This window comes from Tauraco erythrolophus, chromosome 30 (genome assembly GCF_009769465.1).
Source record: "Tauraco erythrolophus isolate bTauEry1 chromosome 30, bTauEry1.pri, whole genome shotgun sequence".
Classification (NCBI taxonomy): domain Eukaryota; kingdom Metazoa; phylum Chordata; class Aves; order Musophagiformes; family Musophagidae; genus Tauraco; species Tauraco erythrolophus.
The window spans coordinates 1,290,249-1,306,859 of NC_141494.1; the positions used below are offsets into that span (position 1 = coordinate 1,290,249).

General features: G+C 67.9%; 3 protein-coding genes across 6 annotated transcripts; all 3 read left to right on the top strand.

The window, feature by feature from the left end:
* The first annotated feature begins 383 nt into the window (after positions 1–383).
* Positions 384–2,072, top strand: HAX1 (HCLS1 associated protein X-1). Its single transcript, XM_086628421.1, has 8 exons — positions 384–436; positions 620–822; positions 908–1,041; positions 1,128–1,170; positions 1,272–1,387; positions 1,474–1,624; positions 1,696–1,841; positions 1,967–2,072. The coding sequence occupies exons 1-7, from the start codon at positions 384–386 to the stop codon at positions 1,812–1,814; spliced, it is 819 nt and encodes a 272-aa protein (XP_086484547.1). The 3' UTR covers positions 1,815–1,841; positions 1,967–2,072.
* AQP10 (aquaporin 10) lies at positions 1,924–4,620 on the top strand. The gene is given in 10 exon segments (XM_086628276.1): positions 1,924–2,063; positions 2,588–2,765; positions 3,484–3,517; positions 3,520–3,587; positions 3,589–3,610; positions 3,706–3,843; positions 3,935–4,053; positions 4,136–4,327; positions 4,329–4,354; positions 4,425–4,620. Coding segments are annotated over 10 exon segments (1,113 nt in total).
* An 838-nt stretch (positions 4,621–5,458) lies between these two features.
* ATP8B2 (ATPase phospholipid transporting 8B2) lies at positions 5,459–16,071 on the top strand. 4 transcript variants are annotated; one of them, XM_086628449.1, is made up of 28 exons: positions 5,481–5,511; positions 7,647–7,705; positions 8,406–8,519; positions 8,656–8,754; positions 8,939–9,000; positions 9,108–9,180; positions 9,532–9,602; positions 9,796–9,875; positions 10,056–10,214; positions 10,323–10,411; positions 10,492–10,688; positions 11,030–11,065; positions 11,400–11,608; positions 11,834–11,877; positions 11,953–12,118; positions 12,199–12,387; positions 12,548–12,663; positions 12,808–12,972; positions 13,056–13,167; positions 13,313–13,418; positions 13,530–13,674; positions 13,758–13,941; positions 14,083–14,306; positions 14,659–14,742; positions 14,946–15,206; positions 15,324–15,462; positions 15,553–15,683; positions 15,784–16,071. In XM_086628449.1, the coding sequence occupies exons 1-28, from the start codon at positions 5,481–5,483 to the stop codon at positions 16,069–16,071; spliced, it is 3,633 nt and encodes a 1,210-aa protein (XP_086484575.1). The 4 variants fall into 4 exon arrangements, with proteins under 4 accessions (XP_086484576.1, XP_086484575.1, XP_086484577.1 ...); XM_086628450.1 differs by lacking the exon at positions 11,030–11,065 and having other exon boundaries at positions 5,459–5,511; positions 7,647–7,698; XM_086628451.1 differs by lacking the exon at positions 11,030–11,065.
* The last annotated feature ends 540 nt before the right edge of the window (positions 16,072–16,611 follow it).

Sequence of the window (16,611 nt, forward strand, 5' to 3'; positions counted from 1 at the left end):
GGAAGACCGGGCACCCCCAGCCCCACCGGGTGCCGTGCGGCCCTTCCCCACCAGCCACCTGCGAGCGGGACGGGCCCGGCACGGCCGCGGCCTCTCCCCCCCCCCCACCGGCGGGGGACGCGAACCGGAGCCCGTTGGTGTCCCGGGGACGCACTGACAGGCCCCGGAGCCGCGCCGGGCCCGGGCGGTCCGGCCGGGAAGGCTGTGAGGAGCACGGGGGGGGGGCCGGGGGGGGGGTCCGCAGGGCAGGACGTGGCCCCGGACCGGCCCCGAGCCCCGGCCCAAGGCCGCGCCGGTTGGGCCGCGCCGCTTCGCGACACCCGGAGGCGCTGCGCGGCCGCCGCGCTTTACGGCAGCACGACCCGGGCGGCGGCGGCAGCGCCATGAGCTTTTACGACGCGTTCCGCGGCTTCTTCGGGTTCCCGGGGTGGCGCAGGTACCGGGCCCCCGCCCCCGGCCGGGCTCCGAGCCCCGGCCGCCCCCGGCTCGGTGATCCCGCTCGCGCAGACCCCGCCCCGGCTCTCCCCGCTCCCCCCCGCGGTTCCTCCCTTGCCCCGCGGGTCCCGCCGCACCCCCGGTTGCTCCCGGCCGGTGTCTCTCAGCCCCGCGGTCCCCGCAGGCCCCGGGACCCGCTTTTCGGCGGCGCGGCGTGGGACGAAGAGGAGGATGAGGAGGATGAAGGCCCGTCCCTGGCGCAGCCGCCCCCGGACTTCGGCTTCGGCTTCGGCGGGCCCCGCGGCGCCTTCGAGGAGCTGTTCCGGGACATGGGCGAGCTCCTGGGCGGCCTCGGGGGGCCCTGGGCCGGGCCCCCGCAGCCCCTCGGTGCGGAGGGGAAGGGGCTGCCCGCGGGGCCGGTGCGGAGCCCCTGGGACGGCCCGGCCTGACCCGCCGCCCTTCTGCCCCCCAGAGCCGGCCCTGCCCGGCCCCGCCGAGCGCGGCGCGGCGGGGCCCCTGCGGGACTCCATGCTGAAGCACCCGGACAGCCCCGCGGCCCCCAACGGCACCGGCGACCCGGCCCGGCCCTGGAGACCCTTCCCGGGGGTGAGTGAGGCTCGGCCGCCGTCGCAGCCTGGCATGGCGGTGCCACGCACGGCCTCGCCGTCACCAGCTGTGGCTTTGCTTCGCAGCTGGAAGACGCTCGCCCGGCTCCTGGGCTCAGGGAGGACCAAGGTGGGTGCTGGGGGCGAGTCCCGGGGGTCTCTGCCTTCCCTGCGCCGTGCCGTCGGGGCACACCCCGGTGCTGCCGTCACCATCTCCCGCCTGTCCCGCAGACCTGGACTCCCAGGTCTCCTCGGCGGGGCTGGGCACCATCCTGAGACCCGACACGCCGCGGTCCCACTCCTACTTCCAGAGCGTCTCCGTCACCAAAGTGACTCTCCCCGACGGGGTGAGTGTGCCCGGCGGGCGGTGGGCACCGCGGGGAGCGGAGCCCGGCGGGGGGGTGGTGTGCCCAGGGTTTGGTGCTCTGCGCAGGCGGTGGAGGAGCGCCGGACGGTGCAGGACAGCCAGGGCCGCCAGGAGACAACGGTGACGCGCCGCAGGGGAGACCAGGCCTTCATCGCCACCTCCAAGGAGGACAAGCAGGGCAAGGACTACCGAGAGGAGGTGGTCAACATGGATGACCGTGAGTGGGGTGCTGGGGAGGGCGAGGGCGTGGGCACGGCCCCTCTGAGTGGGCGCTCCCTGCCTTTCCAGGGGAGTTGGCGCAGTTCATGGGCACGTGGCCGCGGCAAGACGAGCTCCGCGCTCCCGACCTGAGCACCCCCTCGTCTGTGCTGGGCAGCTTCTTCCGACGCTGGTTCTCAGGCTGGTAGCGGTGCCCCCCCCGGGCTGAGCACCCTGTAAGTGGGAATGGGAGGGGGTGGGGACGTCGGGCCTCCCCGGGGCTGCGGGGACGGACACTGGCTCCATCCGGGGCGGGCGATGGGCAGCAGCACCCTCTTCTCACCACCTGTTTCTGTTGCAGATGGGTCAGATCCTGCTGGGAGCTGGCACCCAGGCCGGGGGCTGCCCGCCGTCTGGGGCGCTGCGGAGCTGCCGGGACCCCCGCGGGGGCCGGGCGTGTGCGTGTGTACAGAGCAATAAAGTCTATTTATGCTACTGGTGACCGGCTGGGCTCCTTCGGGCTGGCACCTTCCCGACTCGGAGGCAGGGACTGGCACAGCCCCCGGGCGGCTCCTGGAGAGTGCCCTCTGGGTGCGGGCAGCTGCCAGGCTCCTCTGCCCTGGCCTTGTGCTGCTTCCCTGCGCTAACACCTGCCCTGGGCCGCTCCCGAGGGGCCCATCCTGGGAGCCTTTCCGAGGCGTCTCCGTTAGCGCTGCCCGCAGCTGTCGCTCGGGCAGGGAACTGGCAGGGAAAAGGGAGGGGGACTCTCCAGAGGGCAAACGCCTGTGCCAGCTCACCTGAGCGAGGCCGCGGTTCCTCACGGGCATCCTCAGGGGCTCCCGGCGGGTCCGGTTCTCCCGGGGGTGCCGTTGTTGCAAGGTGCTGCTGTCCCCAGCCCCGTGCAGGACTCTGGTCCCTGCCAGGCTCCTCCCTGCCATGGGGCCCTGATTGGGTAGAACCTGCGTGTTATCACCCACCCCAGCCCCGGGGCTCATAAATTCATACCAGGTCCAAGACACCAACGCCACTGCCCCCGGTGCCCGTTCCTGCCTGGCACCATGGGCTCTTCCTTCTTGAACACAGCCCGGACACTGCTCCGTGTCCGGAACCAGCTGGCACGGGAGTGCCTGGCTGAGCTGCTGGCTGTCTTCATCCTCATGGTGAGAAGGGCGTGCGGGTGGGCTGGGGTCGACCACGGGGCAGCGGCAGGTGCCAGGGGTCTCAGGGTTCCGCTGCCCGTCCTTTGCTGGAGGTGGGAGGTTTTGGGGACACACCGTGCTTGCTGGGTGACTTGGCACTGCCCCGGCCTCCCGCTTGGACCCTGCTCTCGCGGCGTGGTGCGCACTCCGCTTCGGCAGCTCCGGTGCAATAAGGGCACGGGCGCTGCCACGTGACGCCTGGGGGAGCGGTGCTGGGCAGCGTGTGCCTCGATGCCTCCCACCCCAGAGCAGGCAAAGGTCGGGGCTCCGGAGCCGCGCTTGGCATTCGGGCTACATCCCGCAGTGGCAATCGAACGGTGCCGCCGCATCCACGCTGGCAGCGCCCTTTCCCTACCATCTCCCCAGAGAGCAGATCGCTTAATCGCTCGTCATTTGTGTAAATCAACCATCAAAACCATGAGCGGGACCAGCTGCCTCCCCGCCTGTCCCCATCCCATGCCCAAAGCCGAAGCCCGGGAGATGGAGGAGCAAAACCACGGAGATGGCGCAGGCAGAGGCACTGGAGCAGCCCTGGGCTCGCTGCCCTGCTGCCACCTGGGCTCAGCACTCATCCTGCCAGCGGGCCGCAGCGCGGTGGGGCAGCGTCCCTTGGGAACAGGGGATGGTGCCCGGCGAGGGGCCGGGGGGGCTGTGGTGGAGCCATGTCCCTCTCCTCCAGCTGATCACCCTGAGCGGCGCGGCACAGATGGTCACCAGCTCCGGGACAAGGGGAACATCATCACCTCCCAGCTGGCGGGCGCCGTGGCCGTCATGGTGGCCATTCTACACAGGAGCAGGAGTCTCCGGTGAGGCTGGGGAGGGGGTCCCAGCTCCTGCCGTCCACCAGCTCCAGAGCCCCCGGGACCCTCTGCTCCCAGCCCCTCTCCCCGCTCCGTTGCAGGAGCCCACCTGAACCCAGCGTTCTCCTTCGCCATGTGCCTGCTGGAGAGGTTTCCCTGGTGGAAATTCCCCATCTTTGTGGCCATACAGACCTTAGGATCTTTCATCGCCTCAGCAGCCGTCTACGCCCTCTACTACGGTACGGGGAGATGGGCGGGTGCCCGTCAGGGAACACCGCGGCCGTGCCAGGGTGACCAGGCTCGCGGACGGGCTCTGCCTCTGCTCCGCAGATGCCATCTGGTACTACAGTAACGGGACCCTCACTGTCTCTGGCCCCCTGGAAACCGCCTCCATCTTCGCCACCTACCCCGCTGACTACCTCTCCATCGCCAACGGCTTCTTAGACCAGGTGGGTGCTGGTGTCAGCTCCCCCCAGACCCCTCCAGCCACGCCGGTGCCCGCGGTGCTGAGCTGTGGCGCCGGTCCCACAGGTGATAGGCACAGCGGTGCTGCTGGTGGGCGTCCTGGCTATCCTGGACACCCGCAACAACGGGATCCCCAAGGGCCTGGAGCCGGTGGCGGTGGGTCTGCTGGTGTTCTCCATCGAGGCCTCCATGGGCTCCAACTGCGGCTCGCCCATAAACCCCGCGCGGGATTTCGGGCCCCGGCTCTTCACCTATGTGGGCGGGTTGGGGCTCCGAGGTCTTCAGGTGGGTAGAGGGAAGGGGGTGAGGTGGGGTTAGCAGGGGCAACCCCCTGCCCACTGTGCGCTGTTCTCAGCAGGGGCAATGGGTGGTGGTGGGTGCCGGTGGTGGCACCGCTGCTGGGGGCTGCCGTGGGTTCGGCGCTTTACCAGCTCCTCGTGGCTTTCCACCACCCGCCGGAGGAGAGCGACCCCCCAGCCGAGCAGAGCTCCCTGACCCTCGTCAAAGCCGTCATCACCCGAGACACCGAGATGGCCACAGGAGTTTGCTGACCCAGAAGTGACGCCGGTGACTCCCCTGCCACCCCGAGCCGGTGGCACGATGTCCCCCAGGTCCCTGTCGCACCATTAAACAAACCCTGAGGCCACAGGGTTGTCTTGTGTTGGATTTGGGGTCTTGTGTTGGATTTGGGGTGTCTTGTGTTGGATTTGGAATGTCTCGGGTTGGATTTGGGGTGTCTCAGGTTGGACATGGGTTGTCTTGTGGCTGGACACGGGGCAGCAGCAGTGCTGGGGTACGGGGGCGGGCAGAGTCCGTGCCCCGTACAGAGTCGTGGCTGTGGGGGGACCCCAGCCCAGGGATCTTGTGCTGCCGGGGGGGGGCTGCCCCTTTGGGACCCCCCCCACCCCCCCCGCAGCTGCCCCTGATACCCCCTGTGACCACCCTTGCCCCTCCAGGACCCCTCCTGGCTCCTGGGACCCCCCGAGGCTGCCCCGGACTCCCGGGGTTGGATTCTGGGACCCCCCCGAGTCTGTGCCCGGTACCCCCCCGGTTCTGTGGGCCGGTACCCCCCGGGGCTGCCCCCGGTACCCCCCGGGCTGTCCCGGACCCCCGGGGGCTGGATTCTGGGACCCCCCAGGGCTGCCCCCCGCCCGCTCCCCGCCAACCCCCGCTGCCGCCTGTCGCCCCGGGCCGCCCCGTCGCTCCGGGGCAGCGTTCGGGTCCGTTCGGTCGCCGCCCCCCGCCCCCCCCCCCCCCATCACTTCCGCCGCCGACCGGCGCCGCCGCGGCCATGGGGCGCTGAGGCGGCGGCAGCGGCGCGGCAGCGGGAGCGGGGCCGCAGCGGCCCCGGCAGCGGCCCCCGGCCCCGGTCCCGGCCGCCCGCTCCCCATGGGCTGCGGGGCCGCGGGCCATGGAGCGGTGCGCGGCGCGCCGGGCCGCAGGTGAGCGGGGCGAGGGCCCGGGAGGCCCCGGTGGGCCCCGGTGGGCCCCGGTGCGGCCGTTGTCCCGGCAACGCGGCGGGGCGGGGCGGGAGGGCCCGGGCCGGGGCACCGGCAGCGGGAGCGCGGGATGGCGCCGTCGGGGCGCGCCGCGGCCCCGCAGCCATGACGGTGCCCCGGGAGATGCCCGAGAAGGGGCCGCGGGGCCGCGGCCCCGGCGGGGCGGGTGGGTGCGGGGCCGGGGGGGGCCTCAGGGGGTGCAGATGGGCAAGGGGGGGGGGTGCAGGGGCTGGGGGTGCAGAGAGGCAGGGCTGGAGGGTCTGGGGTGGGGGTCTGGGTGCAGATAAGCAGGGCTGGGGGTGCAGGAGTGCGGGGCTGGGGGGGGCTCGGGGTGCAGAAGAGTTGCGCAGGGGGTCTGGGGGCGCGGATAAGCAGGGCTGGGGGTGCAGGATCTGGGAGTTCTGGGCTGGGGGGCTGGGGGTGCAGGTAGCCAGGGCTGGGGGTGCGAGGCTGGGGGTGCAGTTTTGGGGGTGCAGATAGGCAGCGCTGGAGGGTGTGGGGGTGTCTGGGTGCAGGGTGCAGGCTCTGGGGGTGCAGATGAGCCAAGCTGAGGGTCTAGGGGTACAGATAAGCAGGGCTGAGGGTCTAGGAGTGGGGGGCTGGGGGTGCAGGGCAGGGGATGCAGGACCAGGGTCTAGAGGTACAGCTAAAGCAGGGCTGGGGGATTGGGGGTGCAAATCAGCAAGGGTGGGGGTGCAGGATCTGGGAGTTCTGGGCTGAGAGGCTGGGGGTGCAGATAGGCAGTGCTGGAGGGTCTGGGGGTGTCGGGGGTGGGAGGCTGAGGCTCTAGCGGTGCAGATAAGCAGGGCTGAGGGTCTAGGAGTGCCGGGTTGAGGGGTCTGGGGGTGCAGGGCTGGGGGTCTAGGAGTGGAGATGAGCAAGGGTGTGGGTGCAGGATCTGGGAGTTCTGGTTAGGGGTCTGGGGGTGCAGATAGCCAGGGCTGGGGGTGCGGGGCTGGGGGTTCACATAGGCAGTGCTGGAGGGTCTGGGGTGCATATGAGCCGGGCGGGGGGTCTGGGGATACGGATAAGTGGGTCTGGGGGGTCTGGGGGTGCAGCTAAAGCAAGGCTGGGGCATTGGGGCTGCAGATAAGCAAGACTGGGGGTGCAAGATCTGGGAGTTCTGGGCTGGGAGTCTGAGGGTGCAGAGATCCAGGGCTGGGGGGCTGGAGAAGCAGGGCCAGGGTCTGGGGGTGCAGATAGGCAGTGCTGGAGGGTGTGGGGGTGTCTGGGTTACAGGGCTGGGGCTCTAGGGGTGCAGATAAGCAGGGCTGAGAGTCTAGGAGTGCAGGGTTGAGGGGTCTGGGGGTCTAGGGGTGCAGCTAAAGCAGAACTGGGAGATTGAGGGTGCAGATCAGCAATACTGGGGGTGCAGGATCTGGGAGTTCTGGGTTGGGGGTCTTGGGGTGCAGGGCTGAGGGTGCAGATAGGCAGTACTGGGGGACCTGAGGATGTCTGGGTTGCAGGGCTGGGACTCTAGGGGTGCAGATGAGCCAATCTAGCGATCTGGGGGTACAGATAAGCAGGGCTGAGAGTCTAGGAGTGCAGGGCTGGGGGATCTGGGGTGCAGGGCTGGGGGTCTAGAGGTGCAACTAAATCAGGACTGGGGGATTGGGAGTGCAGATGAGCAAAACTGGGGGTGCAGGATCTGGGAGTTCTGCGCTGGGGGGCTGGGAGTGCAGATATCCAGGGCTGGGGGTGTGGGGCTGAGGGTGCAGATAGGCAGTGTAGGAGGGTCTGGGGGTGTCTGGGGTGCAGGTTGGGGGCTCTGGGGGTGCAGATGAGTGGAGCTGAGGGTCTAGAGGTGCAGGACTGAGAGTCTGGGGGTGCAGGGCTGGGAGTGCAGATCAAGGCTGGTAGTCTCAGGGTGCAGAAGAGGGTTGGGGGTGCAGGGATGTGCCTCCTGGTGTAGGGGGAGCACAGGGCCACACAACACGGCTGGGGGACCTCCCCATTCTCCTGGGGGTCTGGGGCTGCTGGGCTTGCCTGGGGGGCTTTCGGGGTGCAGGGGGGGCCAGCTGCAGGGTGCAGAGGGGCGGTGTGGGGGCGCGGGGCTGACGGGGCGCGCTGTGTTGCAGAGGAGGAGAGGCGGGTGCGAGCCAACGCGCGGGAGTACAACGAGAAGTTCCAGTACGCGGTGAGTGGGGTGGCCGAGCCCCCCGTCCCCCCCGGGCCTGGTGCCGTGGCACCAGCAGGTTCGGGGCGCTGGGGCCCACAACACCCCCGGGTTAGCGGAGGGGGGGTTACGGCTAAAAATAGATGCTCGTTCCTGAGAAAATTGTGCTGACAAGTCGTTAACACCAGCGGAGCTCAGACCGGGACAGCCCGGCTGGAGGGGGGCACGGCGTGCTGCCAGGGGGGGTCCAGGCCCCCATCCTCTGCCGGGGCCCGAAACCCCCCAGCTCTGCCTGCTCCCCGATGTGGTTCTGTATCTGGTTAATTAACGATCTTCTGGGGCTGCTGGGTGAGGGGCACCGCTCACCTTGCCCCCCCTCCGCCCCCGCCACGCTGGGGGTTATTTCTGGCGGCTCTGGACCAGGAGGGGAGCGGGGGGTCTGGGTTGGGGTGACCCTCGGGGGGGCCGGGTGCTGCCACATTGATGCTCCGGGTGCTGCTGCTGGAGGAGGCTGGTCCCTGGGTACCAACTGGCATCCAAGGCGGAGGAATTGGCTTCTGGAGGAAGAGAAGCCTTCTTCTTCAAGGAGGTGGAGCAGAGGCAGGAGGTGGGGGTCCAGGCTGCTGTCTGGAGCTCCCAAATTCGAGGCAGGGTGAGCAATGCTGAGGGTCCCGGGGCTTCAGCAACTCCTGAGCCCCCGTCTCGCCCCCTCTGCCCCCAGAGCAACTGCATCAAGACCTCCAAGTACAATATCGTCACCTTCCTGCCTGTCAACCTCTTCGAGCAGTTCCAGGAAGTGGCCAACACCTATTTCCTCTTCCTCCTCATCCTGCAGGTGAGTGCCGGGGGGTCCGGCGAGACCCCGGGGCACATCCTACCCCTGGCAAGTGGCAGATTTGGCCCCCCCGAGCAGGGGTGGCATGGGGCTGGGGCTGGCCTGCTCCCCCGTAACTCCTGCTCCCTGTCCTCAGCTGATCCCGCAGATCTCTTCGCTCTCCTGGTTCACCACCATCGTGCCTTTGGTTCTTGTCTTAACCATCACGGCTGTCAAAGATGCCACCGACGACTATGTGAGTGGTCCCCACGTGCCCCTCTCCCTGGGCTGGGTGGGGAGGCTTGGGGCTGGGGCAGGGGGCTGCGACCCCGGGGTGGGTGTGCAGTGCCCGCGGCCGTGGCGTTTATGGGGGGGGGGACACACGCTGGAGCCCGTCCCCAGAGGGGCTGACGCTGCTGTTTCTTCCCCTCCGTGCCCAGTTCCGCCATAAAAGCGACAACCAGGTGAACAACCGGCAGTCTCAGGTGCTGATCAGCGGAGTGTGAGTGTCGCGGGGCCGGGGCAGCGCCGGAGGGGGCACGGCGGAGGGCGGTGGGGCGGGGGAGAGGCCGTGCTGCTGCCTGACTCCGCTCCGCTGTCCCGCCGCAGCCTCCAGCAGGAGCAGTGGATGAACGTCCGTGTCGGAGACATCATCAAGTTGGAGAACAACCAGTTCGTGGCGGTGAGCGCGGCCCCGAGACGAGCAGGGTGCTGGCTGGGGGGCAGGCGGGGACGGCCCCACGGCCTTCCGCGGTGCGCAGGGACAGCTTTTGCCGTTGCGCTCCTCCGTCACCTCCTGGGCTGGAGACGCCGAGGACTTTCCAGCCTGGAAGTTGCGTTTAGGTCGTAGTGTTTGAGCTCTGGGGGTTTGGCTGATGTGGGCACTTCAGGCAATGGTGTCCGGGCCAGGGTGCTGGCAGTGCCCTGGTAAGGACGTGCGGCTCTGGAGACATCCAAGGGCCAGGAGCTTCCCTGGGGAAGGTGTAGGGGAGCCCCAGGGTCAGCACAACCCTTCCCGCGTCTCTCCCGGCAGGCTGACCTCCTCCTCCTCTCCAGCAGCGAACCCCATGGGTTGTGCTACGTAGAGACCGCGGAGCTGGATGGGTAGGTAACCCCTGCTGCCCACGGGCACCTGTGTCCCCTTGGCCTCAGGTGGCAGGAGAAGGTGGGAGGTAGGAGTGAGGATGGGCTGCGGGCGGGACAGGAGCTGCCAGGGACCTGAAACCGGGGAGTGTTTGCACATGCCCGCACTGCCAGGCGTTCCCTGACCCTGCACGTGGTGCCTCCTTGCCCCCAGAGAGACCAACACGAAGGTGCGGCAGTCCATCCCCGTCACCTCGGAGCTGGGTGACACTGGCAAGCTGGCTCGGTTCGACGGTGAGTGCCTGCGAGCGGTGCTCTGCGACGGGGCAGCCCGTGGCTCTCCTCCTCCGTCACCTGGCGTGGCTTCACCTGGAGAGACCAGGACCATCCGCGTGGCGTCGTGGTCCCAGGGATGGTGCTGGGAGCACTGGGATGGAGGTGGCACGTTCCAGCCAAGCCATCCCCTGTGCCCAGGCGAGGTGATCTGTGAACCCCCCAACAACAAGCTGGACAAGTTTGGTGGGACGCTGTACTGGAAGGAGAACAAGTACCCCCTGAGCAACCAGAACATGCTGCTGCGGGGCTGTGTCCTGCGCAACACCGAGTGGTGCTTCGGCCTCGTCATCTTCGCAGGTGGGCTGGACTGGGCTGGACTGGGCTGGGCTGGACTGGGCTGGGCTGGCTGCCGCCGCTGCAGTGCCTGGAAGGGAGAGACCCTGCCGATCCCTTCCCTCTCTCCAGGGCCCGACACGAAGCTGATGCAGAACAGCGGCCGGACCAAGTTCAAGCGGACGAGCATCGACCGGCTGATGAACACGCTGGTGCTCTGGGTACGCAGGGGGCAGATCCTGAGCGGCCCCGGCCCTGGCTCTGGCCTGGTTGAGGCTCTGATGTCCCATCCTGTCCCCAGATCTTCGGGTTCCTGGTGTGCATGGGGGTGATTCTGGCCATTGGCAATGCCATCTGGGAGCACGAGGTGGGCGTCTGCTTCCAGATCTACCTGCCCTGGGATGAGGGGGTGCACAGTGCCTTCTTCTCCGGCTTCCTCTCCTTCTGGTCCTACATCATCATCCTCAACACTGTGGTGCCCATCTCGCTCTACGTGAGGTAGGGCAGGGGCCGAGGGGGGGGCTGGGGGGGTGCGAGGGCAGGCGCCAGGAATTCGGGGAGGGGAGACGGGGATGGAGACCCCCGGGCAGAGCTGCGTGTGTGGGGTGGGTGCGGGCTGCTCTCCTGGTGCTGGGCCACGTCTTGCCCTTGGGGATACCCCAAGACCTGAGAACCCCCCAGGTCCCTCGGGGCCCCCCCGGCTGTGTCTGTCTGGCTGCTCGTCTCTCCCTGCCCTGGCTGCACGCTGGTTATTTTGCTGTGCCCTCCTGCAGCTCCCAGGCTCCTGCACTGTCCCCTTCTCTCTCTCTTTTAATTTCTCTTCTCTTTTCGTTCCCCAGCATGGGTTCTGTCACCCTTAGCCCCGAGGTAAGAACGTGTCACCCCCACCCCTCCCACTAGCTCATTGCTGTCTGCCCTGGGGGCTGGGGAGGGGGTTCGGGGCGCGGAGGTGCGTGGGGAGCCCTGGAGGCTGCCCGCTTTGTGCCATGCCCTGCGGCCCCAGCCCTGGCTTGGCGCTGGCTGTCGGTAGGAGCGGGTGTGGGCCAGCCCCGGGGAAGGGTGTGGGAGCCGACAAGCAGCGTGGGGGCCCTGGGTGCTGGGGTACCCCAGGCGCTTGGGGGTCTGGGGTGGGCGTGCGCGTGCCCGTCGTTGGCTCAGTGGAGTGTGGTGCCCTGCCCCGGTGACACCTGGCTGTCCCCCACTGTGTAGCGTGGAGGTGATCCGTCTTGGGCACAGCTACTTCATCAACTGGGACAAGAAGATGTACTGTGCCAAGCGCCGGACGCCAGCTGAGGCCCGGACCACCACCCTCAACGAGGAGCTGGGGCAGGTGGAGTACATCTTCTCGGACAAGACTGGCACCCTCACCCAGAACATCATGGTCTTCAGCAAGTGCTCCGTGAACGGGCACAGCTACGGTGAGCACAGGGTACCCGGGCAGGGCGGGGTCTGCTTGCGGGGTGCGGGTGCACCAGCTTCTCCCCTGCAGACCCTTTGGGGCACTCGGGGCAGCTGGGGGGGCGAGGGGGCTCAGCCATAGTGTTGCGAGGCTGTTGCTGCCCTGTGGTGCCCCTGGGCTTGGGTGCTGGTGGGGCAGCAGTGTTGGGTCCCCGTCGTGGTTAACTCTGTGCCCTGGTTCGCAGGTGACGTGCAGGACGTGCTGGGTCACAAGGCAGAGCTGGGAGAGGTAAGGGTGGCACGGGGCGGGTGCCTGGTTGTGCCGCGTGCTGCAGGCGGGTAACCCCATCTGTGCCCCTGCCAGAGACCAGAGCCGGTCAACTTCTCCTTCAACCCGCTGGCGGACCCCCGGTTCCAGTTCTGGGACCCCAGCCTGCTGGAAGCCGTCAAACTGGGAGACCCCCACGTGCACGAGTTCTTCCGCCTGCTCTCGCTCTGCCACACCGTCATGTCCGAGGAGAAGAGCGAAGGTGGGCGCAGGGAGGGCAGGGGGCCCGTGCCCGCGCGGCTCAGGGCACGGTGCTGGCTCTGACCCCCGCAACGTCCCCAGGGGAGCTGTATTACAAAGCTCAGTCCCCGGACGAGGGAGCGCTGGTCACGGCCGCCAGAAACTTCGGCTTCGTGTTCCGGTCCCGCACGCCCAAGACCATCACGGTGCACGAGCTGGGTCGAGCCATCACCTACCAGCTTCTGGCCATCCTGGACTTCAACAACATCCGCAAGCGCATGTCCGTCATCGGTGAGGTCCCTGGCACGGCGCAGGGGCCGGGAGGGCCGTGGTGGGGTTGGGGTTTAGGGGCTTGGTGCGACATGACTGTGGAGGCACTGGGGGGTCGTGGCTGGGAGGTGGAGTGGGACCCGCTGCTGCACCCCTGAGCCGGGCGGTTCGTGCCCCGCAGTCCGCAGCCCCGAGGGCAAGATCCGGCTGTACTGCAAAGGCGCCGACACCATCCTGCTGGAGCGCCTGCACCCCGTCAACCAGGATCTGACCAACGTCACCACCGACCACCTCAATGTGAGCGGGGCAGGGTCCTGCGGGCACAGCTGGGAGGGGTGGAGGGGCTGCCTGGAAACACGGAGCCTGGCTTGCGCCCTGTCCCGGGGGGCCGTTGGGGTCTGGGGGCGCCGTTGGGGTCTGCCCGGCTCCGTCTGCTTGCAGGAGTACGCCGGCGAGGGGCTGCGGACGCTGGTGCTCGCCTACAAAGACCTGGAGGAGAGCTACTACGAGGACTGGTCGGAGCGGCTGCACCGAGCCAGCGGCGCTCCCGATGCCCGCGAGGATCGCTTGGCTCGGCTCTACGACGAGGTGGAGCATGATATGATGGTAGGTGGGCTGGGGGGCACTGGGGGGCGAGGGGTGGCCAAGGGGCAGTTCCTGCTGACCTCCTGCCCCTTTGGGTCCCGCAGCTGCTCGGAGCCACGGCCATCGAGGACAAACTGCAGCAGGGGGTCCCCGAAACCATCGCCATCCTGACGCTGGCCAACATTAAAATTTGGGTGCTGACGGGGGACAAGCAGGGTGAGGCGTTGGTGGGCTGGGGGTCTGGGCTGGCTGGAGACAAGGACAACGTTCGTGGGCTGGATGCCACCTGCCTGAGGGGTGGTGGGACAGGCGCTGCCCCTTGAGCTGCCCCCCAGCTCAGCCCCTGGTTTCCTGTCCCCAGAAACGGCCGTGAACATCGGCTACTCCTGCAAGATGCTGACGGACGACATGACAGAGGTGTTTGTGGTCACGGGCCACACCGTGCTGGAGGTGCGGGAGGAGCTCAGGTGAGGGTTGGGGGACAGAGGACACACGTGGGGCATGGCTGTGTCGGGCGCAGCTGGGGGGTATGGAATTGCCCTGGTTTGGCATCCCCTCGCCCATCTCTTTCTCCTTAGGAAAGCCCGAGAGAAGATGATGGATGCATCGCGCTCCATGGGCAACGGCTTCTCCTACCAGGAGAAATTCTCCTCCTCCAAGCTCACCTCCGTGCTGGAAGCCATTGCGGGCGAATATGCCCTGGTCATCAACGGGCACAGCCTGGTAGGGAGCCGGGAGCGCCAGGCTGGCTGGGGCACCATGCCCAGCTGTGGGCAGTGCCCCTCACTGTGCCCCTGCTCTCGCAGGCCCACGCGCTGGAGGCTGACATGGAGGTGGAGTTCCTGGAGACGGCGTGCGCCTGCAAAGCCGTCATCTGCTGCCGCGTCACCCCCCTGCAGAAGGCCCAGGTGGTGGAGCTGGTGAAGAAGTACAAGAAAGCTGTGACCCTGGCCATCGGGGATGGTGCCAACGATGTCAGCATGATCAAGAGTAAGTCCTGGGGTACGGGCAGGTTCCCCCTGGCACCGTCCCGGGGCCCGCAGGAACACAGTCCCGCTGAGCTGGGGTGCCACCCTGCTCCCCTGTACTCCTGGCAGAGCCTTCCTCACTCCATGTCTCTTCCCTCTGCAGCCGCCCACATCGGAGTGGGCATCAGCGGGCAGGAGGGCATCCAGGCTGTGCTGGCCTCCGACTACTCCTTCTCGCAGTTCAAGTTCCTGCAACGCCTGCTGCTGGTGCACGGGCGCTGGTCCTACCTCCGCATGTGCAAGTTCCTCTGCTACTTCTTCTACAAGAACTTTGCCTTCACCATGGTCCACTTCTGGTTTGGCTTCTTCTGCGGCTTCTCGGCGCAGGTGCGTTGCTGACTCCTCGCTGGCAGAGGCCGGGAGGGTTGTCTGCGGGGTCCCTCTGCTCAAAAGCATGCCCCGGTGCCCGGGCTCCCTGGGGGGCCTCATCCTGGCACCAGCAGGCACAGCCTGGGGTCCCTCCGGAGCGCGGCAGCACGTATGGGTGCCAGGAGCTTGTGTGGCCAGGGGTGCCACACCGTGGCAGCAGCACCCTGTGCCACTTGGGCTGGGCACCCACAGGGAGAGGGCCGGTGGCAGCTCTCCTGTGCCTGCAGCTGTGGGCGCAGGGAGGTGGGGGCTGGCTGGGGGCATGGGGCGAGCAGGTCTTGCATTCCCTTGAGCATTCCGTTCCACGCAGACCGTGTACGACCAGTACTTCATCACGCTGTATAACATCGTCTACACGTCGCTGCCCGTGCTCGCCATGGGCGTCTTCGACCAGGTATGGCCGGGGACGGTAAGGGGGGCCCCCTGGGTGCATGAGGAGCTGGCCTGGCACCCTCGCGTGGCCCACCCACCAGAAGGAAGGGCTGCCCGGGGTGCCCAGGCTGGGCTGTCCTCATCCCTCCATGGGTGGTGGTGGAGGCTGGCCCAGTCCCAGTGAACAGGCTGTGCCTGCCTGAGGCTTGAGAGAGGTGCCCAGAGTGCCCCGTGCCCCTAGACGTGCCGGAGCAGCGGAGCATGGAGTACCCCAAGCTCTATGAGCCCGGGCAGCTGAACCTGCTCTTCAACAAGCGGGAGTTCTTCATCTGCATCGCCCAGGGCATCTACACCTCCGTCCTCATGTTCTTCATCCCTTACGGCGTCTTTGCTGACGCCACCCGTGACGATGGCGCCCAGCTGGCCGACTACCAGTCCTTCGCCGTCACTGTCGCCACGTCCCTCGTGATCGTCGTCAGCGTGCAGGTGGGGACGCGGCCGCTCGGCCCCGGCCTGTAGCAAGGAGGGTGGGTGAAGGTTTGAGTCGCGTCCTGCCCTGTAGCCATCCCCTGAGCTCTGCCTCCTCCTTCCCCTCTCCCCCAGATCGGACTCGACACGGGCTTCTGGACGGCCATCAACCACTTCTTCATCTGGGGCAGCCTGGCCGCCTACTTCGCCATCCTCTTCGCCATGCACAGCGACGGTCTCTTCCAGATGTTCCCCAACCAGTTCCGCTTCGTGGGTGAGTCCCAGGGCGGGTCGGGCGATGCCCCCCACCCCAGCAGGGTGCTGTCCTGGCTGAGCCCTGGCTGGACTCGCGCTTCCCCCCCAGGTAACGCGCAGAACACGCTGGCCCAGCCCACGGTCTGGCTGACCATCGCCCTCACCACCGTGGTCTGCATCATGCCCGTTGTGGCCTTTCGCTTCCTCAAGCTGGACCTGAAACCCGAACTCTCGGACACGGTGAGAGCGCGTGGCCGCGGGCAGCGGCCGCGGGGTCCCGTCCTCTGGGGACGGGTGGGTTCCGCGGGTCCCTGACCCCGGCCCCCGGCGGTGCCCTCAGGTGCGCTACACCCAGCTGGTACGCAAGAAGCAGAAGACCCAGCACCGGTGCATGCGGCGCGTTGGGCGCGTGGGTTCGCGCCGCTCCGGCTACGCCTTCTCCCACCAGGAGGGCTTCGGGGAGCTCATCATGTCGGGCAAGAACATGCGGCTCAGCTCCCTGGCGCTCTCCAGCTTCGCCGCCCGCCCCAGCGCCGGCTGGATCGAGACCCTGCGCAAGAAGAAGGGCAGCGACGGCAGCACCGCCGGCAGCCCCAGCGCTGCGGCTGACAAGACGCTCAAGGTGTGAAGCTGGAGGAGGAGGGGGGCGTCATGGCCCCTCCTGTGCAGCTGGGGACCCCCCTCATCCCCCTTGGTGGGGGGGGCCAAGCCTCTCCTGGGGGGGTCCCATGGGGGGAGCAGAGGCCGTGTGGGCCCAGGTGCTGAGGTTTGGAGGAGTCTGGACTGTTGCAGTGTAACCAAAAAAATACTCTTCCCCGGCGCCGGGATGGACGGACGGACGGACGACGCCGTCCCCGGCAGCCCCCCCCCCTCCCCGGGCCACTCTCAGTATTCACCTCCACGGAGTGCAAATACCCATCACACGCGAATGTATCATGCCAGAGCCACCGCTGCGGGCAGGTGCGGGGGTCCTGGGGGGGTGGGGGGCTGTGTCAGCACCCTGCCCCCTTACCACCCCTCACCCACGTGTCTTCTTTTTATATAAAAAAAGGAAAAGAAAAAAAACCACAAAACAAAAAAGACAACAAAAAAAAAGAAGGAAAAACTCTCCAAGTTTACAGAGCGACTTGTTTGGCTGGTTATGGAGAGAGCGCGGGGGGCCCGGCGC

What these genes read in the sequence shown, in the direction of transcription:
- HAX1 (XM_086628421.1), top strand. Translation starts at nt 384, where the DNA reads ATGAGCTTTTACGACGCGTTCCGCGGCTTCTTCGGGTTCCCGGGGTGG. An exon ending in CGGGCCCCCGCAGCCCCTCG is followed by an intron (nt 823 to 907) that starts GTGCGGAGGGGA and finishes TCTGCCCCCCAG; the next exon opens with AGCCGGCCCTGCCCGGCCCC. An exon ending in AAGTGACTCTCCCCGACGGG is followed by an intron (nt 1,388 to 1,473) that starts GTGAGTGTGCCC and finishes TGCTCTGCGCAG; the next exon opens with GCGGTGGAGGAGCGCCGGAC.
- ATP8B2 (XM_086628449.1), top strand. Translation starts at nt 5,481, where the DNA reads ATGGAGCGGTGCGCGGCGCGCCGGGCCGCAG. An exon ending in CGGCCTCGTCATCTTCGCAG is followed by an intron (nt 10,215 to 10,322) that starts GTGGGCTGGACT and finishes CCCTCTCTCCAG; the next exon opens with GGCCCGACACGAAGCTGATG. An exon ending in CTTAGCCCCGAGGTAAGAAC is followed by an intron (nt 11,066 to 11,399) that starts GTGTCACCCCCA and finishes CCCACTGTGTAG; the next exon opens with CGTGGAGGTGATCCGTCTTG.